The sequence below is a fragment of the Megascapheus bottae genome, chromosome 16, assembly GCF_031878675.1.
Source record: "Megascapheus bottae isolate mThoBot1 chromosome 16, mThoBot2.hap1, whole genome shotgun sequence".
Lineage (NCBI taxonomy): Eukaryota > Metazoa > Chordata > Mammalia > Rodentia > Geomyidae > Megascapheus > Megascapheus bottae.
The window spans coordinates 41,909,379-41,930,065 of NC_143524.1; the positions used below are offsets into that span (position 1 = coordinate 41,909,379).

At 34.8% G+C, this 20,687-nt stretch overlaps 2 protein-coding genes across 2 annotated transcripts; both read right to left on the bottom strand.

The window, feature by feature from the left end:
* Window positions 1–985: 985 nt before the first annotated feature.
* On the bottom strand, window positions 986–1,951 carry LOC150053370 (olfactory receptor 52Z1-like). The gene has a single exon (XM_090349055.1). The coding sequence runs from the start codon at window positions 1,949–1,951 to the stop codon at window positions 986–988; it is 966 nt and encodes a 321-aa protein (XP_090205181.1).
* Window positions 1,952–12,246: 10,295 nt separating this feature from the next.
* Window positions 12,247–13,212, bottom strand: LOC150053371 (olfactory receptor 52Z1-like). Its single transcript, XM_090349056.1, has one exon. The coding sequence runs from the start codon at window positions 13,210–13,212 to the stop codon at window positions 12,247–12,249; it is 966 nt and encodes a 321-aa protein (XP_090205182.1).
* Window positions 13,213–20,687: the final 7,475 nt, after the last annotated feature.

Sequence of the window (20,687 nt, forward strand, 5' to 3'; positions counted from 1 at the left end):
TATAAATATACACATCTAAATATATGTACATATATTTGTATATATGTGTATATGTGTATATGTATATATCATTATTTACAGAAGTACACAGAAGCAAAAAATGATGTATACTCTTGGTCAACATCTGGAATTTTATTCTTGAACTCAGAGGAGAAATGCTAAGTTGCTAAAACCTTCAACTAAATATTAAGCAGGACTAGTCTGTATAATCAGTGCTTTTATAGTCTTATTTTTTTAAATAAAATTATACCTTTAAGAGATTATACAATTTTGTTTTTCATTTAATCAGTGTTTGGGAATAAGCTGCAACTTCATGCTTCTTCTTTCTGTGTAAATATAAGATTACCATTGAAAGTCATATCTATTAAGGTTTTTGTAACAAAGATGGATATTATACAGAAAAGAATTACCCTTGACCTAGTAAATTTTTCAAGAAAATTAGTGATAAGAGTTGTCAGATGCATAGGAAGGGCAAATATAGTCAAACATTTCCCATACATATGGGATAATGGAACAAGGAAACTTGTTGAAACTGGTTGGGAAAGCCAAAGAGGGTAGGAAGGAGGAGAGACAAGGGTTGAACAAACGTAGCAGTGAAACTCACTAGACACTGTTGAAAGTGAGCTATACCACTTGTGGATGGAAACAGAAGTGAAAAACTGGGAGAGAGTAAAGAAAGTGGTGACATTATTCAAAAAGAAATATGTATTTTATCTGATTTATAAATCCGTAACTCCTCTGTATATTACCTTAGGATAAGAATAAATAAAATGAAGACAAAACCAAAAAGTTAAGTAAATATGTACTTTTTAAGCGGAAACTCAGGATATAATTATATTTTTTCTCAAAAAAACTGACTATTCTTGCTTGACAAGATTTGTTTCACTATAAATTTGGATGCTTTTCAATTTTTGAAGTATAATAATAAGAAAAGAGAAGAGCTAAATAAATTATTTAAAGGAGAATTTTTAAAAGTTGGTTTAAATCAACAGAGTATATTGCTAGTAGAAAAGACTTGTGCAGCTCTGTCTTGAATTTTCTTGGTCTTGACTCCATAGATGATGGGGTTGAGACAGGGTGGTATCACCACATAGAGATTAGCAAGAAGGATATGGACATGAACTGGTATACTGTGGCCACCAAATCGGTGAGCAAGAAAAGAAAAGAAAGATGGGGTATAGAACAAGAGGATGACACAGACATGGGAGCCACAAGTACCCAGAGCCTTGTGTCGGGCATCTCGAGAAGGGATTCTAAACACAGTACAAAGAATAAGTACATAGGAGACTATGATAATGATCACATCTAGGAATGTGGAAAACAGAGCCACAATCACACCATAGTAGATATTAACTTTGATGCTGTCACAGGCCAACCTGGCAATGCCCATGTGTTCACAGTATGAGTGACGAATGATGTTCCTCCCACAGTAGGTGAGCCGATAAACCAGAAAAATCAAGGGGAAGCAGATGAAGAAACTCCTGGTTACAGAGGCCACGCCCAACTTTCCAATGACTGAGTGGGTAAGGATGGTAGTATATCTCAGTGGATAACAGATGGCCACAAAACGATCAAAGGCCATGGCCAGCAAAATGGCAGACTCTGCCACAAAAATGAAGTGGAGGAAAAACATCTGAGACACGCAGCTACCAAAAGAAATACCCCCAGCTTGGAACCAGAAGATGGCTAACATCTTTGGTGTGGTGACTGTGGAGAGTAAGATGTCTGCCAGAGCCAGCATGGAGAGGAAAAGGTACATGGGCTCATGAAGGGTGCGCTCAGTGAAGACCAGGAATATTAAGAAGGTGTTGCCTACAATAGCTATTATGTACATAGTACAGATGGGGATGGAGATCCAGATGTGTGCATCTTCCAATCCTGGGATGCCAATCATGGTATACCAGATGTCTCTGAGGTTGGTGTGATTTGAAGAAATTAGAGAAGTTATCATTTCCTCTGGGCTCTGATGGTGGAATCTGGAATTGGAAAATGAAGAGAAATAGAAAAAATATCCCTGTCTTCACAGCAAAGTTATTGTCTTAAGAAGTGATTAGTATCCATTGATGTTTTAAGGATAAGAAACCAGTGTCCAGAAAGTTACCACAATTTTTTAAGCATACTATAAATAGGAACAACAATGGTAAAAAATATAGCAAATTTTTGGTGTAATTATAAATGTCTTCAAGATACACTATTCCAGAACTTATTCTCATTGTATTAGCATCTATTCAACTGAAGACTCTCCCATGTTATGGTTCTTTTCTAAAAGGACTATTTCTTTTTTAATGATTGATCACAATTCTCTTCCATGGAACACTAAGAATATACTGATTAGATTATAGTTGTGGTCTTTTTTGAGCTCAAGATTATGCATTAATTGTCATGAATATACTTTGTACAACCACAATTAGCCTTATACTTCATTATGGTTTGTTACATTTGTAAAATAGTTAATAAAATGCATATGCATATCTATCACACTGTAAAGACAATAACATAAAACCATGTAAAGTCTGTTCAGTCTCTTTTTTAAGTCAGACTTGTGACATTCCTATGTCTCCTGATTACTTTGGTGCATTTTTTTCCATTTAAAAATATATTTAAGTGATTATACAAAGCAATTTCTGTTTAATGAAGCAGTTTATGAACATGATATATCTTGATCAATATTTTTTAAAGAGGCGCTCTTTTACTTTTTGTAGTAATTTAATTTGACAGAAATAAATATATTTGTAAACACAGTCTGCAAATAATGTTCTATTGTGACATTGGAACCAGGTTTTTGTTTTTATCATCCCAGTGGGTGTATAAGTTAAATAAATAAAGTACAAAATGGCTATACATACAACACTATTCCACCTCAGTATAGACTTCTCCTATGCCATTTTACATTCTTTCTTCCACCTCTCCATATACTGATTTTATTGCATTATTTTCCTTCTTTTTTATTTTTATATTATTATTTTGTTTCTATCTTTATTTTATTTTATGCTCATATTTCAATATTACTGAAAAGTAAAAAGGCAACTCCTGGTAAAAAAATATAACAAAATTGGATTCAAAATTGGATTCAAAATAAGCAAGTCAGCTAAGAGTTAACCTTACTTTTTGTACAGCATATGGAAAAGAAGATATCAAACAAAAAACTACAAATACTTTCCATCTCAAAGTTTTCATACTCCAAATTATGCAATAATCACTAACTTCTAAAAGCAGTACAGGATAGTAATAGTGGAAAATATTCAATATTTAACTTAAAATATTATTCAGTCATGTGTATTTATCAACCGAGAACAGACATTATTTTTAACCAGCTGTCATTGTAAAGAATCCAAAGTTTTCTGATTAAACCTGAATCTGAACATTTATCTTTAGAGAAAGACACTCTTGAAAAGAACAAGCAAGACAAGTAAAACTCTTAAATGCAGAATGAAAATCACTGCATATCAATACATGAAGCATGTTGAAGACTTAGAGCCAATAAAGTATGACCAGCTAAGTAGACTGTCTTGTCTATTTCAACATTAGAATCTTGACAAGAAAGCTAAGGGCTTAACAATTCCTATCAAATATTTTTATCAAAATATGTAAGATTTTCCAAATTATCCAATTTTAAAGAAAAACAGACCATTACCAAATTATGTTTTATTATTTTATAGAAGTCTTTCCTATAAAGCATAGATCATTTATTTTCTATTTCAGTATTCAAGTTATACACTTACAAAATCCCAATTACATATGTTGTATTATTCTTACCAATATGCCTTAAAACCCAATGACAATGCGCATAATTACCACTTGTAACATAATAAAGTTCTGTCAAGTAAATAAAGTTCTGTCAAGACATTAGAAGAGAGGAAAAGTTCTGGATAATTCTCCCAATGTTCAAAACGGAATAAGAAATAAAGCCTCAGCTGGATGACTCATGCCTATAATTCTAGCTACTCAGGAGGCTGAGATCTGTGGATCACAGTTCAAAGGTATGCTGGGCAGGAGACTTAATCACCAATTAAGTCCTAAAAAAGCCAGAAGTGGAGCCATGGCTCATGTGGTAGAACATTAGCCTTGTGCAAAAAAGCATAGGGACAGCACCTTGAGATTAAGCCCCACAACTGGCATGAAAAAAAAAAAAAGAAGACAAAGAAGAAGAAAGAATGAAGGCTTCAGCAGTAGAAACAAAACTTTTTTTAAGTGTGTAAAATTAAGTGTATGGATTAGTATATGTTTTATGATAATCAGTAATGAATAGAGATGAATAAAAAATTTTGGCATAAATTTGGTACTATATTTTCAATATGAGAGACAAAGTGGAAATTGTAGCATGTGAAAATAGTCAATAAATGGGATATCTAGCTGAAGGAGGCAATTGATACATGATACATATTTTATATATTTGGACAGAACAATCTGGAAATTAATAAATACAGAAGATTTTCTAAGACTTGTGCTATGTACTGGATAAATAAACAGACTGTATTTGCTAGTCCATTTAAGTTATTACTTCAGCTTTTTCATCACCTAACCCTGACCTGGATTGAGGCATGTAATCTTTCTGAACTTGCAATCTACATAGCTTGGTAAGCAAATAACTCAAATCTACATTCTTTCCTAGACACAAAATCTCAGTTGATCATGAATTGGGACTTGGAAGACCAATAAACAAATAAAATATAAAGGAAAACTTGTTGCATTTTAAAAATTATAATCTAAGTCATGACTTTAGATTCAAACAAGAATGATTGGAAAATAAAATTATGGGCACTGGACCTTCCCCTTTTAATTATCTTGGCACAGAGACTATTTTGTAACAGTGAAAGTTCTCAACCTGCTATACATTTTTTTTGACCAGTCCTGGAACTTGAACTCCAAGCCTGGATACTGTCCTTGGACACATTTTTGCTCAAAGCTAGCATTCTGTCATTTGAGCCACAGCACCACTTCTGGCTTTTTCTATGTATATGGTACCGAGGAATTGAACCCAAGACTTCGTGCATGCTAAGGAGCACTCTGTCTCTAGGCCATGTATTCAGCCCTCAACTTACTATACTTTAAAATTCAAAGAATATATTTTAGTACTCACATTATGTGTTAATCTTTTCTCAGCATTTCTCCATGAGATATGTAATTTAAGCTTCATGAACTACCACTCACTTATTGTATTTATTGGAATAAATCAACTGTCTTTCCTAACATGATTTTCATCTCACATATTATAAAATAATGGCACAGCCAGGTTCTGTTGATTCATACTTCCTTTACTAGCTACTCAGAAGGCAGAGATCTGAGGATTGTGGTTCAGAAAAGTTCTTGAGATCCTTATTGCTAATTAATCACCAAAAAATATCATAGGTGGAGCTAGGCTCAAGTTGTAGATGCTTAGAGATGGTGCTCAGCCTCTGAGTTCAAGCCCCAGGACCAGCACACATATGCACATACACAATAAAAAATTTAAATTATGTACAAGAAAATTAAATACTTGCCCAAGGACACAGAACTATTATCTACCTAAGTACAGATGAGGATGGAGATTCAGATGTGTGCCAAGGCATATCACCTTATGTGATCCACATAGAATGCCTGGTAGAACATCCATGCTTACAAAGGAGGCTACATAAGATCTTTAGAGTCAAGTGGTTTTTTTTTTTTTTTCAACAGACAAATCCTGTTTTCCAGGATTAAGGAGTAGGCAAGGAGAAAGAAACAGGTCATGTCATCACAGAAGAAGCCTTGTTGTCAAGCAGTTAAAAGTTAGGCTGCATAGAAGAGAAAGTTATTCCACAAACTGAAAGCAAAACTGGGGAAACAAAAGAGAAATAGCAGGTTTTATCTGAAAGAATGTTTTCCCTATTCATTTGATGTTAGTCAGTAAAGAGGTTCTATATTCTGTCTTTCCACTCTTTTTCTTCTTTAACCCATAGCTGACCTTTTAAACTAATATCATCCTCTTTGTGTTCCTCTATTAACGTTCCTTTAAAAGTACTGAATCATACTCCAAGGACTGTTAATACATTCAAAATGAACACATAAGGACAGAAATTGGTTGATTACTAGCTTATATAACAACTACACAACAATTCACAAAATATACTGGTATAGTGTGATACTTAAAATCACAACATGATCTATTCTCTAGTTACTTGATTCTGGTCTGACAGTCATATAAAGAAAGAACTGAAATATTTTTTTTGTTTTTCTTTTTTAATTCAATGTTATTTGTCAGGGTGATGACCAGAGGGTTACAGTTCCATGGACATTCGTAAAGTAATGAGTACATTTCTGTGGAACATGGTTACCCTCCCATGTTTTTCTCCCACTTTCTCTTCCCTCCCTGCCCTCCTCCCCCACCAAATTGTAAAGTTCATTTCCACCATATTGTCTAATGAATATCACTTACATATATCACCCTTTGTTCTTTGTCTCACCATTTTGTTGTTCTCCTTTCTTTTCCTTTTTCTAATTCAAATAAATGTATACACAATACAATATATCAAAATCACACACAGTGACAACAAGGGATCAAACATAGGAGGAAAGAAATGAAAGAAAAAAAATAAATAACTTAGCTTAGCACCTTAAAAACAGTAACCACAAAGAAAAGCCTCTAGTTTCCATATCCTAGAGTTCATTTCAGTTAACATCATTTTATATGATCACATATACAGAGCTATTAAGGTAATGTGATCTTCTGCTAGGAAAATCTTAGACCTGTACTAATTACTACAAATGAGGGAAACCATGGAATCAATATATCTTTGGGTCTGGCTTACTTCACTTACTATGATTTTCAGAAATGAAATATTTTTATAAGTATTTCACTAATTTCTTCTTCTATCTTAATAACTATTGCCTCTCTTTCTCTCTCTTCTTGTTTTTGGAGGAGTCATGGGGCTTGAACTCTTGCCTGAGTGCTGTCCCTGAGCATTTCAGCTCAAGGCTCCCAACCTACCCTTGAGCCACAATCTCACTTCCAGTTTTCTAGTGATTAATTATCATTACTACACTGTTGGTGGGAGTGCAAAATCATCCAAACACTATGGAAAGCAGTATGGCAGTGCCTCAAAAGACTAAACATAGAGCTCCCCTATGACCCAGCAATTCCACTACTTGGCATTTACCCAATCATCTAGAAACAAGGACATACTAAATCCACTAGCACAACAATGTTCTTGCAGCACTATTTACCATAGCAAAGATATGGAACTAACCTAGATATCCCTCAGTTGATGAATGGATCAACAAGATGTGGTATTTGTACACAATGAAATTCTATGCTGCTGTCAGAAAGAATGACATTGCCCCACTTGTTAGGAAATGGAAAGACTTAGGAAAAAATCATATGAAGTGAAGTAAGCCAGACTCAAAGGAACTTAGGCTCAATGGTTTCCCTCATTTGTCCTAATCAGTAGAAACCTTGGGCTCTCCTAGCAGAGATTTGCAATAGAGCAAAACCTAGATACATAAGGCCATATAGTATGATGCTAAATGAAAAGACCTCTAGAATATAGAAACAAAAGCCATATAATGAGTGATTGTTGTCCTTAATGTACTGTGTTATCTCTCATCTCTTTTGATGTCCCTGGGTTATCTCATATTGTTACAGTATCTCACTTTGTTATCTGATCTATTGGATATATTTGTATTTGGTTATTTGAAATTGGATAGGGAATGGGGGAAAACAAGATGAGGGGTGGGCGGGAGGGAAATGGGGACCAGGACATGAGAAAGGGTATCAATGTGTGTGAATTAATGCGCCTTCTATCTGGCAAATATAATGTAACCCTTCTATTAATTACAATAAAAATATATGAAAAACACTACTTAATAAACACATCTGAGCCTGTAAAAAACAAAAGACTATCTCAGCTTTGTATTGCCTGGGCTGGCTTTGAACTTCAATCCTCAGATCTCAGCCTCCTGAGTATCTAGGAATACAGGCATGAGCCACACTGCTGGCCACTGCTGTTGTTTCTAAAGCATTAATCCATTGTAATTTCAGGATTATGTTAGATCCATAGTTCAGGAGGAAGAAGAAATAAATGTGAGCAATTGGTTTTGAAATCTATAATCCTCCAGAGATAATTGCTAACATTCTATTTCTCATGCACAGTTATTATGAGCAATGATGCTGCATGTGATGCTCCACCTTGATTTTTGTCCTTATACATAAGTACATCTCTCTCATATACTTGGATTTTTGTTTTGTGTCATAGTCTACCTTTTCTATTTTTACTAGCTCTACCCTGCCCCTAGAAAAATAGATATCATTTCATAATAAACAAATGTGCAGGCAAAATTAAAGAAGAAAATTTCAAAATACAATCAGCTATAAAAATCATTCTGAGGTTTCAGCTCTTCCTGTCTTGAGAAACAGACTTTCACACCCTTACTTCCTTTTCTGTTTTGTTTGAAAACAGGACATCTCTTCTTTACCAACTTTCCAAAAACTCTCAGTATCTTTTTTTTGCCAATTATTTCTTTTTTTAATTAAAGATTTTATTAACATTGATTTTTACATTGTATTTCAAATGATATGTGTAGCGAACAAGTATTCACGAAGGGAATCTCTATATACAATCACTGGCACTTAGATTTTAGAACATGATTTAAATTAGGCTGACGGTTTGTATGTCATAGATACATATTAATCTATGTAATAAAACATTATGTGTATAGAGTCATAAGTTTTTATGTCTATGTAGTTGTGTTTATATTTCCATTACCATGTTTACAGCATTGGGTATACAAATATTGAGTCCTCACTTTTGTACTGTTTGGATCTAATAGCCACATATTAAGGATACCATGCGCCCTTTGTTTTTCTGGTCTTGACTTGTCTCACTCAACATAGTTCACTCTAGATTCATCCACTTCCCTTATATCTTGAATATAAGAAAGAAACCGCACAGAAGCCTGTGAAGTAGAATTTGCATAAACATCAGGAATGCGTTTCTTTTGAGGAAACTTATCCTGGGATTAAATTATAGCTGTGGCAGCAACAAACTCTGAGCTTTTTACTTTTCTTGATTCCTAATTAGGGGAAAATTTTTTTCATTCTGTAATAATTCTTTCTCTTTTTTTCTTTTGCTCGTTCTGGGTCTTGAACTCAGGGCGTAGGCACCGTCCTGAGGCCTCTGTGGGCTCAAGTCTATCACATGCCTCCTCCAGCCTTTTCTGAGTATCTTGCTTGAAATAAGAGTCTCACACACTTTCCTTCCCTGGCTGGCTGAGATCTTAGCCTCAATAGTAGCTAGGATTATAGACCTGAGCCACTGCTCCCTGGCTATCATAGTTCTTCCTCATGAAAATCATCTGTTTAAAGGGGCATAAACCACTTCCAATGAATTCTTCACTAGCTGAAAGAATATGGTCTAGAGACATAGCCACACATGATCATTGATAATTAGTATTTCGTAATCCTGAAAAATGAGTCATCTCCAGACTTCATTAATCCTGACCAATCTCTATAACAATGACAGGCATAAAAAGTTAAAACTCACGGTCCCTTTACTCAGATTCAAGTGTGTACTTAATCTAAAATTTGACCCTTGTGGGATACCATCACAGCATAACAGCCATCCAGTGTCTGGTATACAGCATGGGTATTGTTACCTCTACTGTGCAATTGCAGGTTTCTTAATGGTCTGAAAGGTAGGCTGTCCCTCTTCAGTTTAGGTTTTAGCTCTAGCTCAGAGGTTGGCTATATAGCTTTCTCTATCCCAGGAGCCCTAACACTCAATAGAATTGGGAAAACATCTTACATTTAAACAGGCTTTGGGGAACAGCATATTTCTGAGATCGTCCTGAGGGAGTAATAAAAGTTCTACTAATGGAAAATATCTACACTCTGGCTACTCTGACACAAGTAGAAAATAAATAGAATTCTTGCATATTGTTGTGTTTTCCACTTTTCCATGAATGAAGTTTTGTAAGAGTGGCTTTGCCAGTGCAAGGTGTCTTATTCATCATGCTAGAAATACACTTCTTGGGCAATTAAGACATCCTGAAAAATAGAACACAATCCATGGAAGTAAAACTAATGTACAACTCATTATCAATTTGTTATGGTTCAATGTTCAAACTGAAGATCGTGTACATCTTCAGTGAGTGATTTACCATGGAAATGTATTTTCAGTGCATCAATATATATTTTGACTTTTTGTGTGTTAGATGTCACAATGTTGACACAGTCTAGTGACAATTAACTTGCTTTCCTAAGACATTTTCATACTTCTTAAACCTTTTTCACCAAGGCTGAATCAAAGAGGAACTAATAAAAATTGTATTTTTCTGGCCTAATAATCTCTCCCCAACTGTTTTTGTAAGTGTTCACTCTTCTTTAACAAGCTTGTGTGTGCTACTAATATGTTTATAAAAGCTGGTATCTGATCCATTATGTCTTCCATTACCTTTTCAAATACCATGCAGAAGCCCCCCGCCCCAAACCTTTCTCTTTGGGTCATGGAAGATGTCTTGGGGAGGGGATAAGCAGTACATACTGGCACTGTACACACAGGTACTGCAAGGCATGAGGTACATCAAGGACTTTGGCCTATAGATTTTTGTTATAGCTATTGTGCCTTTACCCCTTTTGGTGTGAAATTACCCATTTTGGTGTGAAATTAGTTTGTATCATAAGTTTGGGGATATTCTTTTCCTTTTTATTTTATGGAATCATTGAAGGAATGTTGTTAGTAGTTCCTTTTTAAATATCTGATATGATTAAATATCTATAATCTATAATGGAGATATTATCTGCAAGTCTATGCAGTCCTGGGCCTGAATGGATGGGAGAATTTTTATTATTCTTTCAATGCTTTTGTCCATTATTGATCTGTTTACATTTTAAAATGTATTTTGACTCAGTCTTTGTAAATCACAAATGTTTAGAAGTGTTTCCATTTTTTCTCAGACTTTTCAATGTATTAAAACACAAGTTTTCAAAATATTCCTGTTAGATTTCATTGATGAGTACAATGTGTTCTCCTTTGTATCTCATATCATCTGGCTGTGTTTTCTTCATTTTGCTTTGTCACTTCTACATGCCACTTCAAAGACTCATTTTTTCATTTCAATGATTCTTTTTATTATTCAATTATCTTCCTTTTATTAATTTCATCTTTAATATTTATCATTTCTTTTATTGTTTTAATTTTGGAATTGATCTATTTTTTCATATATTTTTATTGTAATTAATAGAAGGGTTACATTATATTCACCAGATAGAGAGGAATTGACCTATTTTTCTAAGAACATGTTATTCCTATTAAAACTAATTCAAGTTTCTGATTTTATACTGTGCTATATCATCTCTTAAACACACACACACACACACACACACACACACACACACACACACACACATATATATTGCCAGTCTTGGGGCTTGAATTCAGAGACAGGGAACTGTCCTTGGACACTATTTGCTCATGGCTAGCACTCTGCCACTTGAGCCACAGCACCACTTCCAGCATTTTCTGAGTATGTGGTACCAAAGAATCAAACCAAGGGCTTTGTGCATGCAAGACCAGCACTTTACCACTAGGCTATACTCCTGGCCCACTTCAAAATATGTTATGATTTATATCCATACAGCATTTGCAAATGATTTTTGTGGTCATTGTCATACATTAGAGTTATAGAGATGAGTTTTAGCTCATTTATTATGTGCACAGGATTTCCAGAAGTTATTATGTCATTTAGTAAATTAAATTTTGTGTCAGAGGGAGAAAAAAATCAGGCCAGCTGATTATTCAAGCACTAGTAATAAAAAAGAATTTGAAATACTCCCTCACATTTACTATGCTCTTACACTGTTTTAGGGGCCTTAAGTGAATCATCCTGCAAGCTTTAAAATTACCCTTTAATAGTGATAAAACTATAATTCTGACCATTATGTAGATAAAATACTTAAAAGCTGAGAAAGTAAGATTTTTTTTCTTGATTGGAATTCTTGCTACATCTTAAGATAATACGAGATTTGAAAAAATTTCTTCAGTGTGAAGGGGGATCTACAGTTTCCAGTTTTCCCGTGCCAACATAGAATATTAATATGCTATTTATTCAATTTTTATGCATTAAACTGTAACAGATTTATACATAAAAGTTACATGGTGTATAGTACAGCTCTAAACAAATGACATATTAACCATAGAAAGTTAATATTGCATCATTTATTCATATTGAGCATGATAAGTTTAGAGTCATTTCAATTATGGGTAAATTAATGACTGAGCTTACTAATCTAAATCAACATGGTATCTTGTTTAAAGCAAAGGCTTGAATGAATCTCTCTTGGATTTTCTTGGTCTTGACTCCATAGATGATGGGGTTGAGACAGGGTGGTATCACCACATAGAGATTAGCAATGAAGATGTGCACACTGATGGGTATGCTGGGGCCTCCAAATCGGTGAGCAAGGGAGGAAAACAAAAGTGGTGTGTAGAACAGGAGGATGACACAGACATGGGAGCCACAAGTACCCAGAGCCTTCTGCCGGGCATCTTGAGAGGGAACTCTAAACACAGTATACAGTATAAGTACATAGGAGAAGATAATAATTACCACATCTAAAAAGACTGAAAATAAGGCCAAAATCACACCATAGTAGATGTTGACATTGATGCTGTCACAGGCCAACCTGGCAATGCCCATGTGTTCACAGTATGAGTGACGAATGATGTTCCTCCCACAATAGGTGAGCCGATAAACCAGAAAAATCAAGGGGAAGCAGATGAAGAAACTCCTGGTTACAGAGGCCACGCCCAACTTTCCAATGACTGAGTGGGTAAGGATGGTAGTATATCTCAGTGGATAACAGATGGCCACAAAACGATCAAAGGCCATGGCCAGCAAAATGGCAGACTCTGCCACAAAAATGAAGTGGAGGAAAAACATCTGAGACACGCAGCTACCAAAAGAAATACCCCCAGCTTGGAACCAGAAGATGGCTAACATCTTTGGTGTGGTGACTGTGGAGAGTAAGATGTCTGCCAGAGACAGCATGGAGAGGAAAAGGTACATGGGCTCATGAAGGGTGCGCTCAGTGAAGACCAGGAATATTAAGAAGGTGTTGCCTACAATAGCTATTAAGTACATAGTACAGATGGGGATGGAGATCCAGATGTGTGCATCTTCCAATCCTGGGATGCCAATCATGGTATACCAGATGTCTCTGAGGTTGGTGTGATTTGAAGAGATTAGAGAAGTTGTCATCTTTTACTTTGGATTTTCACTGGAGCCTGGAATATAACTATAAATATATAAGGGAAAATCAGCATAAGTGTGTCTGCTGGCATTGTGGTACCATTGCCTTAAGAAAGGATTTTAATCACTCATAATCAAAGTTAACAAATATATGGGCTGCATGAAATTTATCATGGTTTTGTAAATCTTCTGCTATTGGTCACAATAGCAATGGAAATCCAAGTCAGTTTTTATGAGATAATAATTTGATCCAGGCAATGTATTTATTGTACTCTGCTCCTGTGTTGTCTTAGTATTAAACATAAAACCCTCTTCTATGGTGTTTTTTGTATATAACAGGTTTTATTGTTGTTACTGTGTTTAAACTTATCATTTTATGCTTCCAGAGTTGTTATTAACACCACTTCTCATGCCATCAGCCCATAACTGGTTATTTCTGTTGGTTAATCATTACCTTTTTGGACCTCTGGAAATACACTAAACGTTTATAATATTCACAGAGGACATAGACATTATACATCTATATATGACACAATTTAAGAAAGTCATCAGCTTAGTCATTTATATAAAGCCTTCCTTGCACGAGCTCTCCTTTTTCTCTCTCTGCTAATACATTGGGGGAAGATACAGAGATAAAATAAGCGTTGTCTTACTTTTCACAATTAATTTAATATTGTAATAATAAAATAATATTATTGTTTTGTATGGTTGCAAGGTTTGTCAGTTGAGCCAACTGTCTGCAAAGTGAAGACCCAGATAACATTCTTTTCTTTCAGACTAGGGTATTTTCTCCTGCTGTTTCTCACTTTTATTAGCATTAGTTACTTTTGCAAGGATGCTTCATTTTGACATGCCCATGTATGCATGCAACACACCTACATTAGACTCAGCTCTCTATCAGTTTCCCTTAGCCCTCTTTACTCAATTAATTTCAATAAGTTTCATTATCATATAGGTACATGAAGTATTTTTACTCTGACAGGTATTCTGTCCGTTTGTCCTCACCCTTCCCTAAATTCATTTTTGCACATACTCATTATTCAAAATGTTCTAATTTTCTCTCCCATTCATTTAGACTTATTTGTGATTATGTATTCATTTTTCCTTCTTTTTTTTGCCATTTCTATATAAATGTCTCTATTACCAGAGAAAAACAAAAATTAGGCCAGTCAAAACAATGTCAGACAAGAAATGATCTACAACACATGAATCAAGTTAACAATCATTTATGATCACTGTGAATTAGAGTATGCTAAATAGGAATTAGATACATATCACAAGAACCTTCAGTTTCAAGGATTTTATTCCCTTGTGATAACTCAAAACATAAACAACCATCACTTAAGACAAGGTAAGGATGGTAGGAAATTTGCAATCCCATTTGATTATCAATAAAGAATAAATATTAACTTTAAGAAGGGTTGGAAAGAAAAATCATGAAAGTGCTGTCAATACGTCAGTAAAAAATTCAGGCTTTCAAAGCTGTATACCCATATAAATAGGCTTTCATTCTAATACGATTAACATTTTCTTCCTAAGAACATTCAAGACATACAAAACTCTTAAATGTAACTTTTCGATTATTATTCTTAATGTGCAATATGAAGTTATTTCTTTTTTCTTTTTTTCCCTTATGATTAATCCCAGGGACATGAAGATTATAACTAAGCAAATAGATCGTGACCTTGAAGATTCCGAGTTTCGATAGGAAAGATAAGGAATTTTTTATATCTTCATGCTAAAATGATATATTAGTAAAACATATATGAAGAATATTCCACATTACATAAATAATAATCATTTCACAAGAGTGTTTTCTAATGAATATTGTGGATTTTCAAACATACAACTTAAAATACTTATTTGGAAATACAGGAAACTTTCTCAAGGAAAATGTCTAATTAAAAGCCTCTCAACAAATCCCTTCAAGAACTTAAAAGAAGAAGTTCTAGACAGATGATGGTTGATAACAAATATTTCATAAGCCTTTGACATGCTTTTACCCCCAGTCCTATGTCAGTTTAAGACACTGTATTGGAAAAGTGTGGTAGCATGCGCAGACATAGCAGGAAAATAGTCATAGTCCCTTTCCTGAGAATCAGGTGTAGACTTAATTTGACATGTAACAATTATGGAATAATTCCATACTTAACAACCACTTACTATTCAAGTAAGAATACTAGGTGTAGTTACCTCCAGTTTACCTACTAGGTATAGCTTGTAGCAGCTGCAAATTCCTTGTTCTGCAAGATGAGCTGTCCCTTCTTGATCTAGATATGTGCACCGGTGGGGAGGATGATTTTATAGCCTTCTCCATCCCAGGAGCCCTAGACTCAAGTGGAATTGAGGATCAGGAAGTGTCTATATCCTTTTGAATCCTGAATTCCCTTAGTAAAGCAAAGAAAAACAGATCCATTAGGGATTATAGAACAGCGTCTTCACTGGTGACAATGAAACCCTGGATCCTGGTGTGGTTTCCACTTATTAAATTCATGAATTTTTATGAGAAAAGAATTGCAAAACAGAAGAGTCCATTAGTTCTAGAAAGGTACTAGAAAGGTACTCCTGAAGAATTTACTCCTTCCTAAAATACAGGGTTCACTGAGGATAAAACAATGTGCAGTTCATCAACCTCTCTTTAAAGGCACAGCCTTTCTTTCTTCTTTCCTTTCTTCCTTCTTTCTTTCTTTTCTTCTTTCTTTCTTTTTCTTGTGCTGTTCTGTGGCTTGAACTCAGAATCTCATTGATGTGCTCAAGAATAATGCCCTACCACTTGTGCCATAGACACATTTCTGGATTTATTTTAGTTATTTTGATATGAGTCTTAAGGACTTTTCTACTTAGGCTGGCTTTGATTTTCAATCCTCATTTCTCAACTTCCTGAGTAGCTACTATCATAGGCATAAGCCACCAGTGTCCAGTGTATTCTTATAGTACTATTAAAATGGTGTGAATCTGATTGCCCATGAAATGATACAATAGCATTCAGAAGAAAGCAATGTCCAATGCCTACAATGAAAGAGTGCTGAGATAAAAAGGATGATAACATCAATGATAACATCCAATAACTCCATAGTCAGAGCCCTCCTTCACTAAAGTGTTTAGCTGGTCTCACTAAAGATATAAAGAGTCACCATAAGAAGTCAATCAAGGACACCATGTATGATTTTGTTATATCTTGGACAGAGGATATAAACTCCAAAAAATTCAGCAGTAACAATATCTCAATTTCCATGGAAATACCAGGATATAAAGCAGTATTTTGTGTTAGTTATCACTTTCATTATATTATTTTAGATAAAATAAAATAAGCCCATATAAGTATTCAATAAAGTTGGTTGAACATATTTGCAATCAAATTGGAGAAGAAAAAAGATGTGATTTCTTTTGTGCAGCTATGTCTACTTCAGGATTCTAAACTCAATATATTGGATCATTAACTCTGAGATACGATGTTTCAAATAAGTCCTTAGGCATGGTCTATGTTTCTATGAATTCTTTCAGAGCTTTATTCTCTTGGAGGTTAATGACTTTTTTAAAAAAGATTTTCATTATTTTGGGAACTGTTGTTTTAAACATTGTATTTATTTGAGGATTTACATATTTATCATCCTTTTTTTTTTCGGTCATGGGGCTTGAACTCTGGGCCTGCGGGCTGTCCCTGAGCTCTTCAGCTCAAAAGTTATCACTGTACCATTTGAGCCAAAGCACCTCTTTCTCATCCATTTTTTCTATATCTTCTCAATACTGTGAATAAAACTGTATATATATATATATAATAGTCACAGATATTTTGTGCTATTCAGCTTCTCAGAGAAAAGACTGAAAATTGCATTTCAAAATTAGTCATCTCTGTAACAATTTACACCAAGTTCAGGCACTAAACAGTTTGCTATCAGGAATAATCACTTGTAAAGCAAAACTCCTCATGTGTTGTGGTAGACAGTAGTGAGTTCCATGAATTACTTTGTGATCGATTATAAAGACTCTGGGGAACTAAAATGGAAATTGTTGTCTCCTTCAGTGGAAGCAATTTGTTTTGTGGAATCTCCTGTGTGGTATATTTTCACAAGTATCTCATGGGGAATTTTTAATAACATCCCTCTGGAATCTTCCATTTTTGATTCTCTATTTCTTGCCAAAAATTATTCTGCTGCAAGGTAACAGAAATTCAGAAGCTGTGGTCTTCAAAGATTCCACTCATCCTAGTCTACACCAAACAGGTGAGATGGAAGGAGGACTGTCATTTGTCTTGTTTTGATAGTTTGATTTTATTGGTAATGAAGTCACATTTGTTCACTTAAAAATAAACAACAACAAAACCAAAGATGTGCCACTGTCTTTAGAAGTTGCTTAAATGTTTCTTTCCCCCTCCCTCTTTTTCCCTCTCTCTGCCTGATTATTGAGTCTGTTTTCTTTCCACACTGAAATTTGGATGCTTTATATTGATAGTTTTGTATTTCACTGATTTTTCTTTCTAGGAATTTTTCAGATAATTTATTCCTCAGTTCTAGCATTTCCAACTGGACAGTTTTCCTCTCCCCATACATCTTTTTTTCATTAAACATATATATATATACATATATATATATACATATACGTGTGTGTGTATGTGTGGTATGTGTGTGTGTGTGTATCTATCCTGAAAATTGCTTAACATTATTTCTACTGATTAAAAAACTCAATTTTTTAAAGATTGGTCCTGGGCCTTGAACTCAAGAATTGGATTCTGTCTCTTAGATCTATCAGTCAAGGGTGTAATGCTACCACTTGAGCCACAGCTCTACTTCCAGCTTTTAGATGGCTAATTTGAGATGAGTTCACAGATTTTTCTGCCCCAGCTGGCATTGAACCAGGATCCTGATATGTCAGTCTGTTGTATAGCTGCATTTTGTTTGCTCATTTTTAAAATGAAACAAAAAATCACTAATTAAAGTTTTGAATAAAAAAGAACAGGGAAAAGTTGTAAAAAAAAGTCTATTGGAGAAGTGAGAACATTACAGCTGTTAACTTCAATAGTCAGAGAGGCGGAATTGAACAGATATTTCAGAAGCAGAAGTAGACTGGAGGAAGTATATGTCAAAAATGGATTCATGAAAGATTAAAAGGAACGATACTGATTAGAATGGTGATATATCCTTTGTATCTCCAGGAAGAGTCTCAGGGAAAGCTTCCTGGAAATGGGAAATCTAACAAATAGAAGCTGCATTAATTCACATACATTGATACCCTTTCTCATGTCTTGGTCCCCATTTCCCTCCCTCTTTTCCTGTTTTCAAAAATAGTAACATCTACTCTTCAGTTTTCAGTGAGCCTACAGGAAAATATGATTCCAAAGTCTTTCAAATTGGAGTTTAAAGTGGATTTTGGGTTATTGGTGAGTTTTATATACATAGTGGAAGGCCTATGTTACAATTAGGAATGTACAAAATCTTATTTGTTTAAACAAAATATACAGTCTCCACTGTTGGTACAAACTATCCTGAGATAAGTAAAGGCTGCAATCTCCAAATTAAAGATATTTAAACTGAAATTGGGTAAGGTATGGGACACTCATTAGGGCAGTGCATTTAAAAACATATAAAGTCAAATATGTAAGAAAGTATTGCAATGTAGAAGTACATTCCAGAATTTAATGGCTGAAAGAAGTCTTATGAAATGGGATAATCATAAGAATATTTAAGGTATGCTGTATTATCTAGTGACCTTACATTAATGATTTTTTTTCATTGTCAATTGAGACAAAGCATGGAATTTGAGAGTGTGTTGAAAAGATGCAAAAAAAAAATTCTGATGTGAGAATGAAAATGATATCTAGTGGGTTGAAGCACCAATCTTCAGACTGAAGACTGCAACAAAACTAAATTAGTTGAAGAAAAAATAGTCACACTGGCCATAGGTATAGATATAAGAAGTATTAAAAATGAAATAAGATCAGCTGCTGATTCTTCATTTCTATAAGCCTACCTATTCAGGAGGCTGAGAACTGAGGACCACAGGTCAGAACAACCCAGGCAGACTGTGAGACTGTGAGACTTTAATTGCCAGTGAATACCCCTGCCCTCCCCCCCCCACAAAAGACCAGAAGTAGAGATGTGCCGCAAGTAATAGTATTTTCAACTTTGGCATGAATAATCTGCATCAAAAAGTCTTTTTAAAACAACAGTTGTAAAAGCCGGGTGCCAGTGGCTCATGCCTGCAATCCTAGATACACAGGAGGCTGCTGAGATCTGAGGATCATGGTTTAAACCCAGCCAGGCATGAAAGCCTATGAGACTCTTATCTCCAAATAACTACCAGAAAACCAGAGTGGTGCTGTGGCTCAACATGGTAGAGCACTAGCCTTGAGCTGAACAGCTCAGGGATAGAGTCAATGCCCAGAGTTCAAGCCCCATGACCGACCCCCCCCGCCAAAAAAACACCCCAAACAATCATAGGTAATGTTTCTTCTGATTTCTTTATACTGTATTGAGAGGAAATAATATAGTTTTCTCTAATGAGGCTATTTTAAGGTATTTACTAAATATTGATGTTTATTGATTCCCAAATGCAATTTACTCATATTTTGGAGTGGATACATTTCATAATCTTTTCAAGAAATTATTTGTTAATGTTTGATAGTTTTCTAACATCATCTGAGAAGTTAAAAAGCTAATGATTTTGTCCTTCTCTCATATTTTAGTAAGCTTTCTCATTTGGAAAAAAAAAGTCTATCCTTTTCAAAGAGAATATCAAATATAGCCTGGAACTGGTGGCTCACAGCTGTAATCTCAGATAGTCAGGAGACTGAGATCTCAAGATCAGGATTTAAAGCTAGCCCCAAATGAAAAAATGTCCATGAGACATTTAACTTCAATAATCTACTTAAAAAGATGTAAGTGAATCATGTCTCAATTACTAAGAGCAGTGGCCTTGAACAAAAGAAGTTCAAGGACAGAGCCCAGGCTTTGAGATAAGGCCCCAGTAGCTAAAAATTTCACTCTAAGAATGGAAGTTATGTGAAATTCCATAAAATGCCTCGAGCATTATTCACATTATTGAAATATTCTGTGATTTATTTCTGCAAGGAGAAATGCTAGAAAAAAAAGTATCTGTTTCGAGATACCTGAATGTCTACAAGTATAAAGTTGATGTGCTAGAATCCCCCCAGAGTTTTGACAAAAAGAAAGAAAAACTAAAGCAGGTTCACATATAACTAAGCGTACTCTGATAAATAAGGACTTCCAAAAATGATTATTTCCCCTTGAGGCCCAAAACAAATGAATTCCAGTAGTTGTTAGGTTTTTAATACCATTTCCCCTGGTTTCCAAATTCCAGATAGTTATTCAAATGGGTCTGGAAATCTAAAGATTATTTCCTAAATGTAAATGGAACATGTCCAATTGACACTCTTTCAGAGGAATTCGATGCACTATCTCTTCCTATCTTAACATCTTTGCCCCTCTTCCTACAGGCCATTGGAAAGCATATCTGAGCTAACCTTC

Bases quoted from the DNA above. Each gene is read 5' to 3' on its own strand.
- LOC150053370 (XM_090349055.1), bottom strand. From the start codon at position 1,951: ATGATAACTTCTCTAATTTCTTCAAATCACACCAACCTCAGAGACATC.
- LOC150053371 (XM_090349056.1), bottom strand. From the start codon at position 13,212: ATGACAACTTCTCTAATCTCTTCAAATCACACCAACCTCAGAGACATC.